Source organism: Cibotium barometz, chromosome 12 (assembly GCF_041138505.1).
Source record: "Cibotium barometz isolate CiBa-2024 chromosome 12, ASM4113850v1, whole genome shotgun sequence".
Taxonomy (NCBI): Eukaryota; Viridiplantae; Streptophyta; class Polypodiopsida; order Cyatheales; family Cibotiaceae; genus Cibotium; species Cibotium barometz.
In genome coordinates this window covers 6,043,572-6,063,414 of record NC_141057.1, presented here as the reverse complement: position 1 = coordinate 6,063,414, position 19,843 = coordinate 6,043,572, and the positions used below count along the sequence as shown (strand labels likewise).

Sequence of the window (19,843 nt, the reverse complement as noted above, 5' to 3'; positions counted from 1 at the left end):
GCTTACCAATTGCAAGTAGAGTCGATGATAGCGGAAGTCTTCGCGATGGAAGCGTCTAGAGTGTATAAATCTTTAATTTGTAACGTTTCTTCGCGACAAAAGTCTTCAAGAGGATGAAGGGAACCCTGGGAAAGCTTCCCCTACAGGTTCAACTTGAGAAAGGAAAATGTTGAAATTAGAGTTTTCAACCAAACGACCAGAAATTACAGCAAATGTAAGAGCTGTTTTGCTGAATTTCAGTCATTGGGAGTGTGTAAGAGAGTGAATACCACCTCGAAACACTCTTGGAAGCTTGGAAAATACACTAGCAAGCTTGGATAGGGAGTTGGGAGGGAGAAAGTGCAGAAAATACAGCCAAAGAGGCTCATAAAGGAGAGCGTCTACTTCTAGAGAGAGAGAGGGAAGAGAGATGATGAGATGTCCACCTTGAGTGTCAGGCAAAGAGGACAAGTGACTTGTGGTGCAAGTTGGGATGGACACATGGCTGGTTGCTCTCTTTGTACAAAGGGGATAAGGTCTGGGCGGTGGACATTGAGTTTTGTACACCTCGAGTGTGCAAACATAAGACTAGTCATCTGGTCATAATTTATAAGTGAGTTTTGGTTGCCCAAAACTTAATGAAGTGTGTATCACAGTCACTTATAAATTAATGCTAATTCCTAAGGTTAGGTTTTTGACCAATACTTACCACCGATCATAGTTGTTAGGTACGATACCATACAGTTCGTACGATACGATACCGTACGGGAAAATACGGTACGATATAAATTTTTTTCTTATCGGACGATAAAATACGGTGTTTTAAAAAAATACTTATAAACTTAGGTATTTCCAAGTCCAGATATGGAGTATTTCAGAAAGGAGGGAAGCATCATAGTACAGAGGAAGCTCAAACAGCCATAGATAAGCAAAAAAAAGACCATTACCTCCCAAAACAAGAAATTTTGAAAAAAAAATATTTTTTCTCAAAAAAATCCCTACAAATCCGTACGAGTACGTACGGTATCGTACCGTACGATAAGCCATCGTACGCCGTACGGAAACAACCCTTCCACCTATCACATGCCACATAACCATGTCAAAGATAGTTTCACACGCATGGTTCACGCTTACCCGGAACTACACATTGGTCGGGCAAGCATGAAAACAGCATGCAAATTCAAATGCAAGCAAGCACATAAAGATGCTATGCAATGCAACATTGGTATGGACAATCCTTATTCATGAGACTACCAAAATAGACGAGTTCCATGCAAGTACACTAGGTAGCCATAGTTGTCAGGCGTTTCATGAAACACGTTTCAAAAACATTTCATAAACGTTTCTTTCAAATCCCAAACGTTTCAAAAACATTTCATACAAAACAGGGGGGTTACAAGCCCCAAAATTTATATATAAGTTTATAATATGTAAAAAAATATGTTGCCTTCCCTGCAAAACAATATTAAACATGCATCATTTACACATTAAAACATGTTTTCAAGTTAAAACTAAAGAATCAGGGTAAAAAAACGTTTAAATCGTACAGTTTCTAGGTGGACACGGATGAAACGCATTTCATTCATGTGAATCGTTTACGAAACGTTTTGTTTCATTCAAACTGAATGAAACACATTTCACTACAACTATGTAGGTACCAGACCCAATGGAACACCGATCATGTAGACACAGACACAAGTCCCAAAACAGAAAGCCAAGTCCACAGTATCACATGAGTGGCATCAATCTTTGATGTGTGTCAAACCTCCAGGGTCTCCTCGTAGAGCATACATGCAACAAGACTCCAAACCTGCAAAACAAAACCATTAAACCATGAAGGGGGTGCAGGCTCGACACACCACCCAACCACGACAGCCGTGGACAAAGCCCACAAGTCTTGGTTGTCTCCACTGAGCCACGAGTTGAGCTAACTATCTAGACGTACCGACCAACCTCTACCCCATGACGCCCCATACCACCATGAGGCTACCCTCGTGGGCCTCAAGACTGCTGTCAGCCTCGGCTGCATGAAGCAGATGCCCATTTGCACTAGATCCAAGCTCCTGGCCGCAGAGCTCTCGCATAGCCTCACGAGACTCTAACTAACTAACTGACCCTGGCTCTCGAAGAGGCTAGATGATCATGAGAGAGGGGCATCCTCACTTCAGGGTGATCCTTATGCACCCTTTGTAGAGCCCGAGTATGATTCCGATGGGAATATCCTTACCGATAGAGATGTCCCATCTGATTCGGCTTGCTTCATCATCAGGTGTTGATGATGATGAGTAGCCTTTGCAGGACCTAGGTTGACCGGGGCACTTTTTACTCTCTTTACGAGAGGTTTTTTCCCCGTCTCTTTTGTTGTATTGGTTTCTTTACTTGTAGCGCTTTGCGCAAACTCCAGAGTTATCTTAATCAAGATTTCACTGTATGTTCATTTGTATCATTCTCTACTCTTTTAATGGTAATCCGCAGTTCAATGTTGATTGTTTTATTGCTGAATAGAGATTTGTACACTGTTGTATGCGTTGTAAGTGGTGTTGTACTACCTGCCAGCTGATCACCTGGCCTCGAGCTGAATCTAGATTAGGAAAAGTAAGAAGTGCTTGGCAAGCTCAAAGAATTAGGTGAAAGAGTTGGGGGCCTCAATCCTCCTTGTTCCGTATGTGAAACCTCACAAACACTAACTTTAAATTGGCTCGGCCAGTTTCAAGCTGTCTCTAGCATGTTAATACACCAGTTAGGCAAACTTCTTCGATGCACAAACAACTGGGTCATTAGAGACTGAGCAAAAAACCCATTTTCACATTAACCAATATCAAGACATGGATAACAACACAAGCCAAAAATGACTAAAAATATGCTCTTACCTCAGTGAAGTCCTGGCTCGAAACCAAATCCACAGTTAATTCTTCGCGCTTTTGCAGATTCAGGATTTCTAAGATCACATCAGTCACCTTTGCAGTATTTTGTGTGTCATGCACTTGTTTGATTCCTAGCAGTACACAAAGGCATAAAGCAAACTCAAGTCACATTTTCACACGTTTTGTGGCTTGTGTTCATCCTGTCCATATCAGCTTCCAAAAATCCTGGACTTTGAAATACAAGACCTACACAAGCACACACACGTGCATGCACATTGCATACCCACAACACATAAATAGTTTTAAAAGTAGTACATAGCATATTTTGTTCTGCTTGAGAGTGTCTTGTTTATTCGGGAGCTTCATCTTTTGACAGCCCGACTTTCAGTCTCTCATGTGTCACATACTACTTTTGGTCTGATAGACCCTTTGAGACATTAATCTCTCTCTCTCTCTCTCTCTCTCTCTCTCTCACACACACACACAAAAGAATACATTGTGATAGGTAATCACCTACGATTTGTACAAGCCGGTAGCATGTGTCACTCTTGTTTACCATGCCAGGGACGCGTATTCTCACAAAAGCCCCTACCACCTTGCTCTCAAAATCAGGATGTTCACGTAGATCATCGAGCAAAGACCTCTTCAAGTATATCAAATTGATATTCTTGACATCAATTGCTGCATAGTTAGAAGGATCCGGCTTGGAATGCCTAGCGTCATCCAACTTCTTCTTCGACTTCCGCTGCTTTTGCCGCTTGTCGTCACTATTGTCAAGCTCCACATCATCGTCACCCCCAGATGGGAAATCCCAACTCTTTACAGCCGTTGTCTTCTTTGAGGCGATGTGGACACTTAACAGCTTCATCATCTCATACTTACCCATGTGCTTTTTCCCGAAGAGGCTCTGCAGCTTCTCGTCGCACCTGATTTGACCACGCCGTCGAGGATTGATGAGCTTGTTTGCTTCTACATAGCCCCACAAGAGCTTGTTGAGTGAGAGAAGCGATAAGGGCTTCTTCGAGTCCTCTCTTATCGATTGAAGAAAGTCCACCAGCTCTTTTGAGGCCCACCCAACAAACTCACGCACCCTCCGTCGACCTCTTTTTGGCTTGTTCTCATCCTCATCCTCATCATCATCATCTTGCTCTTCCTCATACTCACTGCCACTTGCATCTTCAATGAGAGCACTCCTGGCTACTCTCTTCCTTTTCAAACGTTGTGACTGCCGTGTAACAGGTCTGCGACCAGAGTCCGTGCTGTCATCATCATCCTCATCCACCAACCCTTCTACGTGACCATTGCCAAGCAGCTCACCTGCATCCTTCGCCTTACACGCATTGTCAAGCTCTGCCCACGTAAGTGAGAGTTTTTGTTTGAGATCCTTCCAATACTCCTTGAATAGGCATTCATACGTCTCTTCATCATTGAAATCTACTTGGACCTGCCATGTCAATAAGTCAGTAAAAAATGCATCCACTATAATAATCTTCAAATAGACTTGACAGGCCTCTAAGCTACCTTACATGATGACCCCAGGTAGCTACATGAAGAACGAAAGTCTTAGGCATCTGATTACCCAATTACCCTATGTCACACATGATTACCATAGGTAGAGAAGCCCAAAAGGCAACACTCAAAACAGGCCTTTTCAAGAGAAGAACACTGTTCTGAATGCATTAATTGACCGTCTGTAGCAAAAAAGGTAATAATTCTGAATGCACTAATAGGCCGTCTGTAGAAAAAAAGCTTACTCCTTCTGAATTGATTGACAGATTCTGCTCAATCATGTTGACAATCGGGTAACACACTTCACACAAGCCTCGGCCTTTCCTTACACATAGAAAATCTGCTTCCCTCACACAACCATTACAATAAGCATTCGGGCACGTGTAGCAATGCATGGTTGCTGACCTCGAGCAATGTGCACAAACATGCCAACCTGAGACACCAAATTTATGAATAAATCAGATTTATACACACCTTGTGCAAAGTTTCACAGTAAGGCTCTAAACACCCCTCCCCCCCCCCAAACACACACACACACACACACACACATTGCATATACCCAGTCATACGCACAAATGCATGCATGCATCATACCACAAAGCCATTGTCCTTTTTTGCGGAAAAACTCGGACTCTCTTCCTGTACATTCCATATGATAAGCTTTTGGGCAAGACCTGCAAGAAGCAAACCATTAAGCAATGCACCATCAAAACATCTACAAACCTAATAATAGTAAATAGTGTTAAAAACAGCGTACAAGAGCATATGAAGGCAACAAGAAGGCTGGTTATGCATAAGGGTGCACCGCCATCAACAAGGGTCGCCCGTCAATGGTGGGTGGGCAATCTTACCTGTCCAACTCTCTGCCCGTCCTATGGGCAGGGAGATTTGTGTAACCAGCCTAAATCAGCACATCAAGCAAAAGCATAATGATTGAAACAGTAAAGCAGGTACCACATTCATGATCACAACAGCTGCATCAGTGCTTTCAATGAAGCTTCCATCTTTTACTGACCTTTTGTCACAAAGAATCAACTTCCCACCGTCGAAACAAACAAAGCACACATCTTCCTCCTTTCTTGGTGCCTGATAACTTATTGCAGGTTTACGCCCGCGTTTGGGTCGATGCTCCTCCGCCATTGCGCTGTCCGGTCCACGTTTCCGATCAGCCTGCGAGTTTTCCATTGAGCTAGGGCTCGTTGGGGATGGGCTAAGCTCACCACTTTGATTGTTCCGAAGCGACGTGAGGAGGCGGGCTTCTTCCTCTCTTTCAGCAGCCTCAAAAAGCTCCATTTCCCTCTCAAGTTCAGTCTTCTGTAATGTCCCAGCATCAGCACCATCAATGTGGGCAGTATAAACTTCACCTGCAGTTCCATGGCCTTTTGCCACTGTCCCACTATCCGAAACATGGAGCTTTGAAGATGTATAGCCATGTGCAGTAGCATCCAAAGCACATAGACCCTCTGCAGTCCTAGGGTTTTCTGCCTCTGCAGTTCTAGGGTATTCTGGCTTTGCAATTACAGGATTTCCAGGCTCTGCAGCTGTAGGGTTTTCTGAATTTTCAACGCTGGGGTTTCCTGGCTCTGCAATTCTAGGGTTTTCTGATTCTTTCAGGGCCGAAATTTCCTTTTCAGGAACGTGCTGCACATCAGAAGTCATTTCGAGGCTAGAGTCAGAACTTTCCATCATCTTGATAGCTCGAGGGCTTTCGGCAATTGCCTTGACTGTGAAATTTCCCGGCGAGTTCCCAGCCCCGGGAAATTTTCCCGGCACTAAGACTTTCAGAGGGGGACTATGTCCGAAAACCCAAATTTCGTCTTCTTCATTTTCCAGTTCGATAGGGCAGCTCTGTGTACCAAATTTCTGCTCGCCATCATCCATCAGGTACTAGGTAGCTTAAGTTTCACAGCTCTGTAAATTGGATTTTAGAGCTCCACCATGGCTTTATTTTTGACCCACAACGAGATGGGATGGGTACTTCAGCCTTAAATTCTTGCTTTTGTTCACAAGGGCTTTTTTTACCCTCCCCCAAAGGGATAGGTCTTAGGTTGGAGAGGTTAATTCACATTCATATCATCTTTATTGGGCTTATAGTGGCGATTCAAGAATGAAGAGTTTTTGAGAAGGTTCGAGAGACGACGGGTTCGCTTACTAGTATCCATTTGGCATCTTCAATATAGGACTAGTGGGCAACCTGTGTTGTGCACGTCTTTTGAGACTCCAAATTCAAATTTTACCCAAACCTCTTCTCCTTCCTGAACCTCCAAATTCTTGCCATGTGACAGCTTTGTGAAACTCTTCCTTAAGATAATAATATATAGAGAAGAGATGATTCTTGAAAGTCACAAGATATTTAACATAAGTGTTGCTTGTGCATGTAGTGATGGTCTCAGTGATAGACTCAGGCACAAGATTTTCTTCTTCATCTACCAATTTAGGAGGTTGTTCTAATGAAGGATGAGAAGGTAGAGGTCCTCTAAAAGGTCTCAAAAGACTAATATGAAAAGGATTATAATTAGAGGGTAGCTCCAACTTATATGCATTATCATTTATCTTTGCAATTATGAAAGATCCATAAAATCTAAGAGCTAATTTTACTATAGGATTGGTCTTTACAAACTTAAGTCTTATTTTCGCAATACGAAGAAGTACATAATCGCCTTTATTAAAGATGGCATGTTTACGTTTACGATTTGCATACTTCATGTACTTCTCTTGAGCTTTTTGAATATTCAATTTTACTAACTCATGAATTTGATCAAACTCTCTACCAAAGAAAAATCCGCAGCCTCTATAGAATATGAAAGTCTAGTCGTAGGACTTGGCAAAGCATTACCATATACTATCTCAAATGGGGCTTTCTTAGCAATAGTATGAGGACAGTTATTGTATGCAAATTGCAAAATGTGTAAATACTTAAGATGAGACATATGATCTAAGCAAGTTAAGAATTGTATGCAAATTGCAAAATATGTAAATACTTAAGATGAGACATATGATCTAAGCAAGTTAAGAATTGTATCATTTGTTACTTTGGTCTGTCCATTAGATTCAGGATAAAAAGTAGTAGAGAAATTAAGATTTGTTCCAAGACTATCAAACAAAGTAGTCCAAAAGTTACTACAAAACTTTCTATCTTTATTAGAAACAATGATCTTTGGTAAACTATAATGTACAAACATTTGTTTAATGAAAACATGTGCAACTTGATAAGCAGTCGATATCTTTTGCAAGCAATAAAGTAAGCATGTTTGCTAAATCTATCTACTATAGTCAAAATCATATCATTCTTACTAGCAATCAAAGGAAAACCAATCATAAAATCCATATTTATTTGTTCCTATGGTTCCTTGGAAATAGGTAAAGGCATAAGCAAACCAAATTTCTTTCCCTTATGACTCCTAATCTTTTGACAAATAACACATTTAGACACAAAATTAGCAACATCTTTACACATAGTAGGCTAAAAGAAAAATCTATGGCAACTATTTGTAAAGTAGATGATGCTCCTCTATGACCAACAAAAGCTAGTTTGCTGAGATTGTTCGATAATAGCTTGCCTAAATGGTCTAGTAATGCATAATTTCTTTTGACAGAAAAGAAAACCATCATCATATGAATAATCTGAATGAGGTAACTAATTATTATATTTCATCTTGTTATATGTATCAGAAAAGTCAGAATCATTTTCATATGTTTCCTTCATGTTATCAAGAGAAATGACTTCAATTTTCTACTTTCAGATGGCTATGTTGTATAAGCACAACATAAATATCATGTCCACTAGCATCAGTTTATTACTATCACAAAGAATAGTCTAATGAAATCAGATAATGTTAATATAGGTCTCATATAAGTGCATGGTTAAGTGCATTAAAAGATTTTTCATGCATGTCAGTCCAAAGAAAAACTTTAGCCTTTTTCAATAATTCAGTCAAATAATGTGCTTTGTAAGCAAAAAATTTCACAAATCTTCTATAGTAAAAACATAAACCAAGAAATGATCTCATCATAAATGTCCTTTGGTCTAGGCCATGATCTAATGGTCTTTATCTTTTTGGGAGAATTGACATGAATTCCCTCTACAGATACAATATGTCCAAGTTATTTAATTTATTTTTGAAAGAACTCACTCTTGTTTGGACTGGCATAGAGTTGATTTGTATGGTGAACTACTAGGCCTAATACATTTCCTATCAAGTAGGTCCTCAATCTGAGATTAGATTTCTATGGTCTTTCGGCCTAGAATTAGGTAATGCAGGAGAGGTAACTCATTTATTAAACAATTCAAAAATTGTGAAAGGAACGGCTTGTGTGAGGTGTCCTTTAAATTGGTTTAGAAGCACGAAGCTCATTAACCTTGACTACATAAGTCTTTTCCTTTTTTCGCATAGCTCACTTAGCTTGGATATGGCTAAGGGGTTCACATCCACTAGATTCCCTTTAATCCTTTCAAATATATATTCTCACCATTGACTGCAAAAGATATGTTATGAGACTTATAGTAAATGCAAGGATTATGCTCATGTCTCCATGGTATACCAAGAATAACATCATATGAATGCAAAGGTGCAACTAAAAAAGTGCAAGGTTGACTATATGGTGCAATAAATAAAACTACATCTTTCACTTCCTTAGTACGATTATACTTTGTTCCTTGAAAAGCAGTTTTGATTTTATATTTTGAAGGAATAACATTCAATTTAAGAGCATGCACAAGCTTTTTGAAAATAAAATCATGCGTACTACTATCATTATGCAATATATTTACTTCCTTGCCCTTATTTGTCCTTTCATTTTTAGAAGCATATGAGATGAAACTTGCTTTTCAATAGGTTTAGGCATACATGGATCATATGAGGTGAAACTTGCTTTTCAACTCCTTGTTTGGAATTACCCTCTTGATCAAGAGAGAAGTTAATGTTGTCCTCTGCATCGTCTTCACCATCAATCATGTTGACTCATGCGGTTGTTTTGTGACTGCTTCTTCTTCTCCGAGCAATTGGATGCAATATGTCCTCTTTGTGTGACTGCTTCTTCTTCTCCGAGCAATTGGATGCAATATGTCCTCTTTGTCGAGACAATTGTAACATGTCACAACTCGAGGTACACGATCCGGCTTTTTCTTCATGTCCTCACCCTTCTTGTTGTTATTGTTGTGAACATGTCAAAAATATGGAGAGTATGCACAATGGAAGAAATAGTTGATGGCAAGATAGAGCAACATATATGAGAGAGAGCAAGAACACAAGATGTATACAAAGCTTCTATATTACCTTCTATTTTAGCCACTCCAAAGTTGGCTTGACCTTCTCCTTGTGAATGTGTTACTTGTGTTACAAAATGTGAGGCCTCCTACCCTTTATATAGGATCCACCAAGGGCTAGGGTTGGTGCCCACTTTATTTGGAGTGTTTTCACACCTCCATGACCTCTTTCTCTCACCCTTTACCACTGATACATCATATATTTCAACACCCCCTCTCAATGCCACCATGGGACAATGCCAAACATGGAGCAAGGAGAGCATTAGACATACAAGAACAAAATGACCCCCTCTCAACCATAGGATACATGACAAGGTAGGTAGCCTTTATAAATTAGGCTTTTACATTCATGTGTACATGTCTCCTTCAAATCATGCTAGCTTCCTTAATCCAGCTACCACATAGACCAACACATGGCTGCCACTCATGTTTTAACAGCTTATACATGTGCTTCTCAGTATGCTTCTTGTTTCCACCTTTCCACTTCATCATGATGCAAAAATACATACACCAATGTGAACATTGATTTAGGAGAGGCCTTACCACTTGTTTATCAACACAAGGGAAATGTCTACCTCCATTACAATACGGTAGACAATTTCCATGCACATGAGTTCATAAAAAAAAATTAGGGTCGGATTTCATGCGCCCGATGTGTTGATTTGTTTGGTTTCAAAAATTATGCATACCTTACACTTCCCAAGCAAGAATGGTAAAAATAATTTCTTCCTCCACTCACCTCAAGCTTGAAAGAAATGAGGGATCTCATCTTAAAAAAAAAACTTTGTAAAACCTTTGAGAGAAATGTTTGAAATCCCTTTGAAGTATCCTCTTTTTTTTTTGTAAAAAAGAACTCTTTGATGTGGAAAAAAAGCGAGAGGTTTTTTAACCTTAAATAATGGCTTTTTTTTCTTACTGAAAAAACGCGCTACGTTTTGCTTCACCTGTGATGCAACGCGGTGATGTTGAAGCGTTGTTGCTTGCGTTTTGTATCCTGCTACCGTGTTTGGCCATTGAAGAAGCTTTGCTAAGGTAGAGCTTGTTGTAGCTAAACAAGGCTGTTGCTTAAGCAATAACACCATACACAAGGCGACAGTCGTACCCACTAGCGACGATGAAAGGCAAGGTGGACCGATGGCAGAGAAATCAATAGATGGCGGCCGAAAAAACACACGGATGGAACCAGATTGACGGAAAAAAATCAACGGAAACCTTAACACCAAAAAACTAGAAATTTTACCAATTTTTCTTGTGTTTTTTTCCATTCTTCTCTTCTCGCTTTCTCAATTTGCCGGCTTCCTTCACTTGCAAAGATCCTCTTTGATGAAGCTCTTTTGTTGCCTTCGTTCTTGACACCTTTTTTTCTCATTTTCTTTTCACCTTCTTGATGAGGATGTGAATGGCTTATGATAGAGAGAGAGAGAGAGAGAGAGAGAGAGAGAGAGAGAGAGAGAGAGAGAGAGAAGGGGATTGAAGGGGAACTTGGTCCTTGCAAGGCTCTGATTATGGGGAGTATGCACAACAGAAGTAATAGTTGATGGCATGATAGAGCAACATATATGAGAGAGAGCAAGAACATAAGATGTATAGAAAGCTTCTATATTACCTTCTATTTCAGCCACTCCAAAGTTGGCTTAACCTTCTCCTTTGTGAATGTGTTACTTGTGTTACAAAAAGTGAGGCCTCCTACCCTTTATATAGCGTGGTCACCAAGGGCTAGGGTTGGGCCAACCCTAGATCCCTTTCCCACCCACATGCCCACTTTATTTGGGGTGTGTTCAGACCTACATAACCTCTTTCTCTCACCCTTTATCACTTGTACATCATATATTTCAACAGAACACACCACGATTGTTGTTGTTGTTGGAAACAACATCTTTGGTATCATTGGTGTACATGTCAAACTTACAAAAAGGAACAAACTTTTCAATATGTTAGTTTGAGAATCTTGAGGTGGTTTGTTGTTCCTTGGTACTCCATGCATTCGCTCATAATTATAAGCCAAAGAGATTGTCATGGAAAGAGAATGTAGTTGGAACATATTAATCTCTGCTCAAAGAGTAGGCTTTAATATTGCAATGAATTTGTGTTTTTGATCCTTTGATCTATGTCGGTGTCTGGTTAGGACCTGGCACTTGTGTGGTTCCAGACCACCTAGTCGGCTCTGGAGGAGGCGCGACTAATGCAGCTATACCCAATGAGATAAACCAACATGCAATTGTTGAGCTACCATCTACCTAAGTGCGATTAAGCATGAAAGTTAGTTCCTATGGCTATCCAAATTCCAGACCACCTACTATCACATCCAAACAGGAATAACTTAACACAGGATTGAATACAACACAAATCAAGACGAGTAAACAACAATGAGACGAGACACAATCCATTCCTGAATATTACTGTGCAATGCCTTAGAAAAACTTTGCTCATGAATTGCATGTATCTCTAGCCAAATAGTGATGCCCTTCTACAGTCTTAGCTCGGTAGCCTAGACTCACGCTCACTTTTTTCTCCCCTTATCCGACTAATCCTCCTCTTCCCATTACAACCACGCGTAATACCCGCTCATTAAGAAGCTGTTACAAGTTTGTTACGAAACAAGAAGACCTAGTTATTGCACAACAGTCAGTTCAGCCGCAATCTAGGCGGTGGCCAGATGGGCTGTTTGGCTGCCAACACCTAGCGCCAGAAGCGAAGCCCACAGTTATAGTTTGAAAAATTTGGTCCTGAATTGCCACTTGGTCCAGAACCTCCCATTCAGATTCCTTACAGCCTATTCCATCCGCCTTCTTTTGGTAACTCCTCTGTGGCTATGCCCCCTGAGATGAACTTGATTGGGTGTTATCGCTCACCCTAACCCTCCTTGAAACACATCCAAAAAGGGATTACTTGGTGAACCGCAACTGTCGTGAGGGTCTTTCCAATGGTCGAGCTCGTAACCCTTGAGGTCTCCAAGCTCCACAACTCCTTGTTGAGAAGCAATTCCACCGCGTCTCCCGCAAGCATTGTCACACCGCTTGCACTACGAGTCGTCGTCCCTCCTCTCACCTCACCTCACTTCACTTCACTCACACACACTAAAGATCGTTGTATGGGGAGAATGAACAAGCTTTGTCGATGGCTTTAATGTTAAATGACGTTCAATGGTCTTTATTTCTCCGGAAGGAATAAGAAAAGCTAGTTAACGAATGAAGAGGTTAGTGGTGTATTGGGAATTCCTAATGGGGTGGGGGGCTTTTGCGAATGATTGCATTTTTATTTTTGTGTGACCCCCTTTTTTGGCTCAATTTGTTGTTGGCAATCATCGGCAAGGTTTTTGTTAGTGGGGACACTAAGAGATGTTAATAATGGGAGAGAAGAGAGAGAAGGATTTGGAGGAACGTAGACTTAATCATCAGAATGAGATGGTGATTCTCAGTTCCTTATTTGATTCATTGAAGTGACATTCATCATTTGAAGTAATTGGCTTGTGATGATGTCCCTTTGTGTGGCAGGATTCTTGTCAAATGTTGTTGAGTAGGACCTAATCCTGTCTTCTTGTCAAATGTTGTTGAGTAGGACCTAATCTTGTCTTCTTCTGCCCATGTGCTTTTTATGTTTCTATGCATATTTAGGCATATTTTCATAAAGTACAAGAATTGAGTCATATAGACTCTTATTGAACTCCTATGTGTTGAAGTAGCCACTTGTTGTTGGGAGGATTGAAAGAATTACGTCGACTTGCGAGGCTAATATAGATATCTTCACTAAGAATTGAAGATCATTGATTTGTGAATATGGTGGCGTTGTTTGGAGAGGTTTGTAATTTGAAGGAAAATTCTAGGTGATGGGTTGTACCATTGACCAGGCTTTCGCCCACCATGGCCCTCCCATCCAGAGATGTACTTGGAATTTGTTGATGGTGAGGCTTTGGGTGCAAATGTGCTCCAGTGCATGAGTATGGATATGTACTCATGGAGCAGCTGCTACATTAATTTAGCTAAAAGAATAGTAAGCAATAAGCTTAACAAATATATAGTGGCTATTGTGTGATATGTCTTAATTCATGAGATGAAGCTTAAATGTGAAAGTGCAGGTCCTTAAGTCGTGAGATGGAACTCTGTGAATTTACAGGTTTTGACCTAGAGGTGTTTTTTTTTGGTCTTCTAGGTCACGACTTGCAAGCAACAGCTTCTTGTGCGCTCATTTCTTACTACCAGAGGGGTGAAAAGAGCATTGTTATTTTGTTCTTGATGTTCTCCCAAGTCTCCGTATTTGATCTTGAATTTGTTGCTAAAATGATATCAAGGAAGTAGGGAAGACTGCTGATTGTTTGCTTGAATAAACAAGATCTTATGTTGGTGTTGAATGCACGATGAGAGTGGTGGAGGGATTTGCTTGCTAATGCTTGGGATTCATTCTTGTTGAACTATAGGTGAAGGGATTTGCTTGCTAGTGCACGACGAGAGTGGTGGAGGGATTTGCTTGCTAGTGCTTGGGATTCATTCTTGTTGAACTGTAGGTGAAGTTGTTAGGGTTGAAGTCGGTGGTGAGGTTTTCTTCACATTGTTTGATTTTGGTAACTATATGATGGAATTACCATCATAGTATCCTTGTTGTTGAAGTACATGCACAGGCACCCATCTTTGATGAACACTGTAATTTGGTTGCCGATGTGCTTGGTGATGAGGCTTTCTTCTTTGTGCAATCTTAGGGGACTTTGTGATGCGCTTGGGGACCCAAGCTTTGGTATTTCTTTGGTAGTATCCTTGTGCTTGCAGCAGTGTTTTTGGTACCCACACTTGTTGCATTGGTGGATTTCTTTGAGAAACTCGCATAGGCTTTTGTGGACGGTGTTGTGGAGTGCTCTTTTTCTTCCTTGGCTTTTGAGGGGGAGAGGTTTTGACTGTCAAGGCACCCAAATTTGATTGGCACCTTCATACTAGCCTTGAGCTACAAGTAGCTGCTTTTCCACCTACTTTTTGATACTATTAAGATATCGTGATTGTGGGAATCTTGGTGGAGTTTTCTTTTGGGTTGGTGTGGAAGGTTTGGGGCCTTCCTTGACTTTGGCTAGTGCTGAGGCTGTGGGTTTGAGACTCATGGCATTTGTTATGATGATGAGGTTAGAGTCTCTTGTGGAGTGGCTATCGATGATGAGGCCTTTGAGCATGTGGTTGTCTCCTTTGTTGAGATTTGTCGATGAAAATGCATAGACTCTAGGGTCTTTCCTTTCAGTTCCTTGTTAGAGATAGATGGTTGGGCTTTGGGAACTTCTTTAGGAATAGCTGCTGATTGCGAGGTTTTGGCATTGAACTTCATAGGTGAGGATGGGGTTGAAGGAGTTGATGCTTTATCTAAGTCAGTCATTGACGTAGATGGTAGGTCCTTGTGTAGAGGGGCTTTTGTGGAAGAGGCTTGTATCCGTTTGCGTTTAGCATCATAGAAATCCATTAAAGTTGGATCCTCTTCCTCGCAGTATGGTATTGTCTCGTTGACCATCATGATGACTCTATCGCTAGCAAAGCACAATGGTGCTTGGGTAGCAACAGTTCATTTAAACCCTAAGATTAAATCTACTTCCAACACATACTCAACCACAAAAAACTTGGAAGTGAGGGGGTTAGTTTCAATATACATTGTATGTTCAAAGTACCCTAGACATGGCATGTTCAAGTGTTGTGTAAAGGTAATTCTTTCAGAATGTGCCGTGAGTGTTGGTTAACCTAACAAATCCCATAGCTCGAGGGTCATGAGATTGTGTTCTTGTGTTGGATAAAGTTGTGCTTGAGCTGTGGTGATTTTATTTGCAATTTCTAATCCAATGAAAATCCTAGGGATCTTTTCAGTAAGATATGTTGGAAGTTCCAGCTCCTGCAAGGTTTCTTTCTCCTGTAATAGCAATTGTATATTGCCTGCAAGAGTGTTCAAGGTGACTGTTTGCATGGATTCATCTAGTGAATACAATGATTCACTTATCCAAGGTCCAGACGACATTATACTCAAGGGAATCTAAGGTAACATGAAATGTAAATTCCATATCGCCATTGATTGTTTTGTTGGAATTAGGGTTGCAGGAAAGCACACAAAGCTTGGAGAAGAAGAAGCAAGAATGCACACAACACAAAGTGTATTAGATTGTGTCAATGTACAAAGATAAGTTAGCCCTAGAAGGATGGGCGTATATACAAGCCGGGAGAAAAAACCTCCTAAAGAGGGAAAAAGTGCCCCGGCGGTCCTAAGTGTGTTCACACACATCACTGCCTATATATATATGGTAACAAATCCCCCCTGGGAGTGATGGTGTGAACGAGAGCTGGCACTCATGTATAGGGGAGTGCCATGCCCGAAGTAGATCAGTCCACAAAGGGAAGCAAGCCCAAAGCTTTGCGGAAAGCTTCGAACTTCTCACGAGGAAGCGCCTTTGTGAAAAGATCGGCGAGGTTGTCCTGTGTTGGCACATAGGCCAAGCTGATCTCTCCTGCTGAGAGTCTCTCCCTGACATAGTGATAATGCACCTCAATGTGCTTTGTGCGAGCATGAAAAACTGGGTTTCTCGCAACTGCCAATGCACTCTGACTGTCAGTGAAGATAGAGGTGGCAGACTCCTGTCCAACACCCAAGTCAGCCATAAGCCGTCTGAGCCACACACACTCAACCGTAGCTGTGAAAGCTGCCCTGTACTCAGCTTCACAACTAGAAGTGGCCACAGTAGGTTGCTTCTTGCTCAACCAAGATATGCATGAGCTACCGAGCATGAAACAAAAACCACTTGTGGACACTCTTGTGTCATAGCAACCAGCCCAATCTGAGTCCGAAAAAGCATGTAAATCTGGCGGCAACGATCCCCCCTTGGGATAAAACAACCCAAGATGTATGGTGCCACTCAAGTAGCGAAAGATGCGTTTAACTGCCTTCCAATGCTGAGACCCTGGGCTATGCATAAACCTGCTCACCTGTGAGACTGCAAACTGAATGTCCGGCCTCGTAATGCATACATAAATGAGGCAACCAACAGCTGTCTGATAGAGTGTGACATCAAAGTGATCTCCAGCATCATGAAGACTCAACTTCAAACCTGTCTCCATTGGAGTAGCAATAGGCTTGCAGTCTTCAAGGCCAAATCTCCGCAATAATGTCTCAATATACTTTGTCTGACACAAAGCAATACCTCCATCACACTGCTTAAATTGTATCCCCAAATAATGATGCAAATGCCCCAAATCTGACATCTCAAAAGAGGCATTCAAATCAGCCTTAAAATCAGCAATATGACTCTCATTTGGTCCTGTGAGCAGCATGTCATCGACATAGAGAGCAATGATTAGATGTACACCATCCACACGTTTAACATACAAAGTGCTTTCTGTTGGACTATTCTGAAACCCATGTGCAGTCAAATATGCATGTATTTTTTCATACCAAGCTCGTGGAGCTTGCTTTAAACCATATAAAGCCTTTTTTAACCTGCACACTTTGTTTTCCTGCCCTCTTTGAACAAAACCACGAGGCTGCGATACATACACCTCCTCATGCAAATCTCCATTTAAGAACGCAGTCTTTATGTCCAGCTGATGTACATTCCAACCATTATGAGCTGCCAATGCACAAATGCTACGAATGGTAGTCATACGACAAGTGGGAGCAAAGGTCTCATCAAAATCAATGCCCTTTTCTTGAGCATAACCCTTTGCAACAAGTCTAGCCTTATAGCGATCAACACTGCCATCTGGCTTTCGTTTCAACTTAAAAACCCACTTACATCCAATGGCCTTTTTACCAATAGGCAAATCACACAAAGACCATGTACCATTCTTCATTATAGCATCATATTCACTTTGCATTGCAGCCAACCAATTTTCTGAATTTTGTGCCTCATCAAATGAAAGAGGTTCTTCCTCGTCACACATACTAGACACAGCCAAAGCATAACAATCTGATGCATAAGAGGCATGCTGAAAACCTGAACGAGTACGACTAGGCATAGGTGCATCAATCTTACTATCACGCAAGGTTTGCACCAGCCATTTAGGCATACCTCTAGCCTGCTCATTTTCAGCCCTATCCTCATGAATTACATCCTGTAAATTTGCATCAGAAATAGGCTGATCTATGATGTCGTTTGAAATCTGCATAGGCTGAATATTTGCCTCATTAGGACTTACATTTGAATTCCCACCTATAAACAGAGGCAACAATGTATCAAATACATCCCGTGAGCTCACACCTGTCTCTTTGGTACATGATAACAAAGGCTGCACAGCATCTTCTACAAAAACAACATCTCGACTAATCAAGATACGCTTTGACTGTGGATGATACAATCTGTAACCTTTGCTTTCAGCACTATAACCAACAAAAATGCATTTAACAGCCTTATCATCCAATTTTCTGCGTTGTTGCACAGGCACTAAAACATAGGCCAAGCAACCAAAGACACGCAAGTGACCAATAGAAGGCTTCCTGCCATGCCAAGCTTCATATGGAGTAATAGACTGCAAGGCCTTAGTGGGACACCTGTTGAGTACATATGCAGCACACATGACAGCCTCAAGCCAAAACGCATGTGGCAAAGCTTGGCTCTTGACCATACATCGTGCTATCTCCATAAGTGACCTGTTTTTCCTCTCAGCAACACCATTTTGCTGAGGGGTATATGGCACTGTACATTGGTGTTTTATCCCACGACTAGCCAGAAATGCATCAAACTCTTTAGACATGTACTCCCCCCCTCGATCAGTACGGAGGGTGCCCACAGTACAATTGGATACATTTTCAACCATAAGAAAAAACTGTTTGAAGCACAATAACACTTTGGACTTTGCCTTCAGTGGATATACCCATGCATGCCTTGAGTAATCATCAATGAAAGTCACGAAGTACAAGTGTTTACCAAATGACGGAGTTTGCATAGGCCCACATACATCACTATGTACAAGCTGCAATTTGCGAGTGGACCGCACAGAACCATCCTTTGGAAACGCAGAACGCTGCATTTTGCCCAAAATATAGCCTTCACAAACATGTTTCAATGGTGCCTCAAGAGGGGGCAATGAAGCAACCATATCAAATTTCTGCAAACGCAGCAAACTAGCAAAGTTCAGATGACCAAAACGAGCATGCCATAGTTTTGCATCTGAAACTGCCTTTTCATCAGAAACTGCATTTGCTGAATCTTCCACACACTTGTCATAAGAATTGAGCCTATACAGCCCACGAAACAAGATTCTAGATGCAATAATCGTATCACCAAAAGTCAAATCATGAACAGTACATCTGTCATCCACAAATTTGACTACAAATCCAAGTCTAGCAAGCGAAGAGACAGACAATAGATTCTTCTTTATCCCTGGCACATACAAAGCATCTGAAAGTGTGAAAGCGCTGCCATTTGCAGCAGTAAGCATAATTTTACCAACGCCCTTCACTGGGTAAGAAGCATTATTGGCACATGTGACAGTATTCCCATTAGGGACAGCCTCAAGAGAAGTGAACATATCACGATGCGAGGTAATGTGCTTTGTAGCACCACTGTCAAAATACCAAACATGAGAGTCAACAGAAACTGCCAAACATGCATCATGTACAGATGGGTCATACTGGCAATACACGCTAAACGCCCATTCTGTATCCTGCACAACATTTGCAGAATCTGCATTTGTAGAAGCATCCGCTATTGTGGCTGCATTTGATGCTTTCTTCTTTGCCTCTTTAGCCTTTAGCTTAGGGCAATTCTTAATGACATGATCATTTGCCTTACAATAGTTGCACCTGGTCTTTTTCTTGCCTTTATCAAGAGCCTTCTCAGACTTATTGTTACTACCTGTGGAAGGAGAAGAAGTTGCAGACCTACTAATAGGAGAAGAAACAGTGGAAGGGGCTGCCTTACCACTTCTTCTCTGCTGCTGGGCAGTAATAAATGCTTGATCAACTGCACGCTGCCTGGCCCTGTTTTGCCTGGACTGCGCTTCTTGCAAGAGCTTGTTGACTAAAGTATCATACTTGACAGCATCAGGTCTGTCCTCATTAAGAAGTCTCCATGTGGAAGCAAAAGTCTGATATGTCTCAGGTAAAGCATCAAGAACAGTCTGCACAAGAGAATGATCAGGAATAATCTCACCTGCAGAAATCAATTGTTCTTTGAGATCTTTAATCTCAGCAAGAAAAACATTCATGTCATCATCTTCTTGCATAATCTTCAATTCTAGCTCTTTACGCAGGTAAGCGATTTTTGCCTCGTTATGAC

At 41.2% G+C, this 19,843-nt stretch overlaps 1 protein-coding gene across 1 annotated transcript in view; it reads right to left on the bottom strand.

Moving 5' to 3' along the window:
* The window catches only part of LOC147632988 (uncharacterized), a 47,100-nt gene extending 40,760 nt beyond the window's left edge, over window positions 1-6,340 (bottom strand). Inside the window, exons 1-5 of the mRNA XM_086806003.1 lie at window positions 5,368-6,340; window positions 4,947-5,026; window positions 4,598-4,785; window positions 3,357-4,287; window positions 2,850-2,974 (exon numbers count right to left, since the gene is read on the bottom strand). Coding sequence (XP_086662129.1) covers window positions 2,850-2,974; window positions 3,357-4,287; window positions 4,598-4,785; window positions 4,947-5,026; window positions 5,368-6,233 — 2,190 coding nt within the window. The 5' untranslated portion in view covers window positions 6,234-6,340. The remainder of the gene's footprint in view (window positions 1-2,849; window positions 2,975-3,356; window positions 4,288-4,597; window positions 4,786-4,946; window positions 5,027-5,367) is intronic.
* Window positions 6,341-19,843: the final 13,503 nt, after the last annotated feature.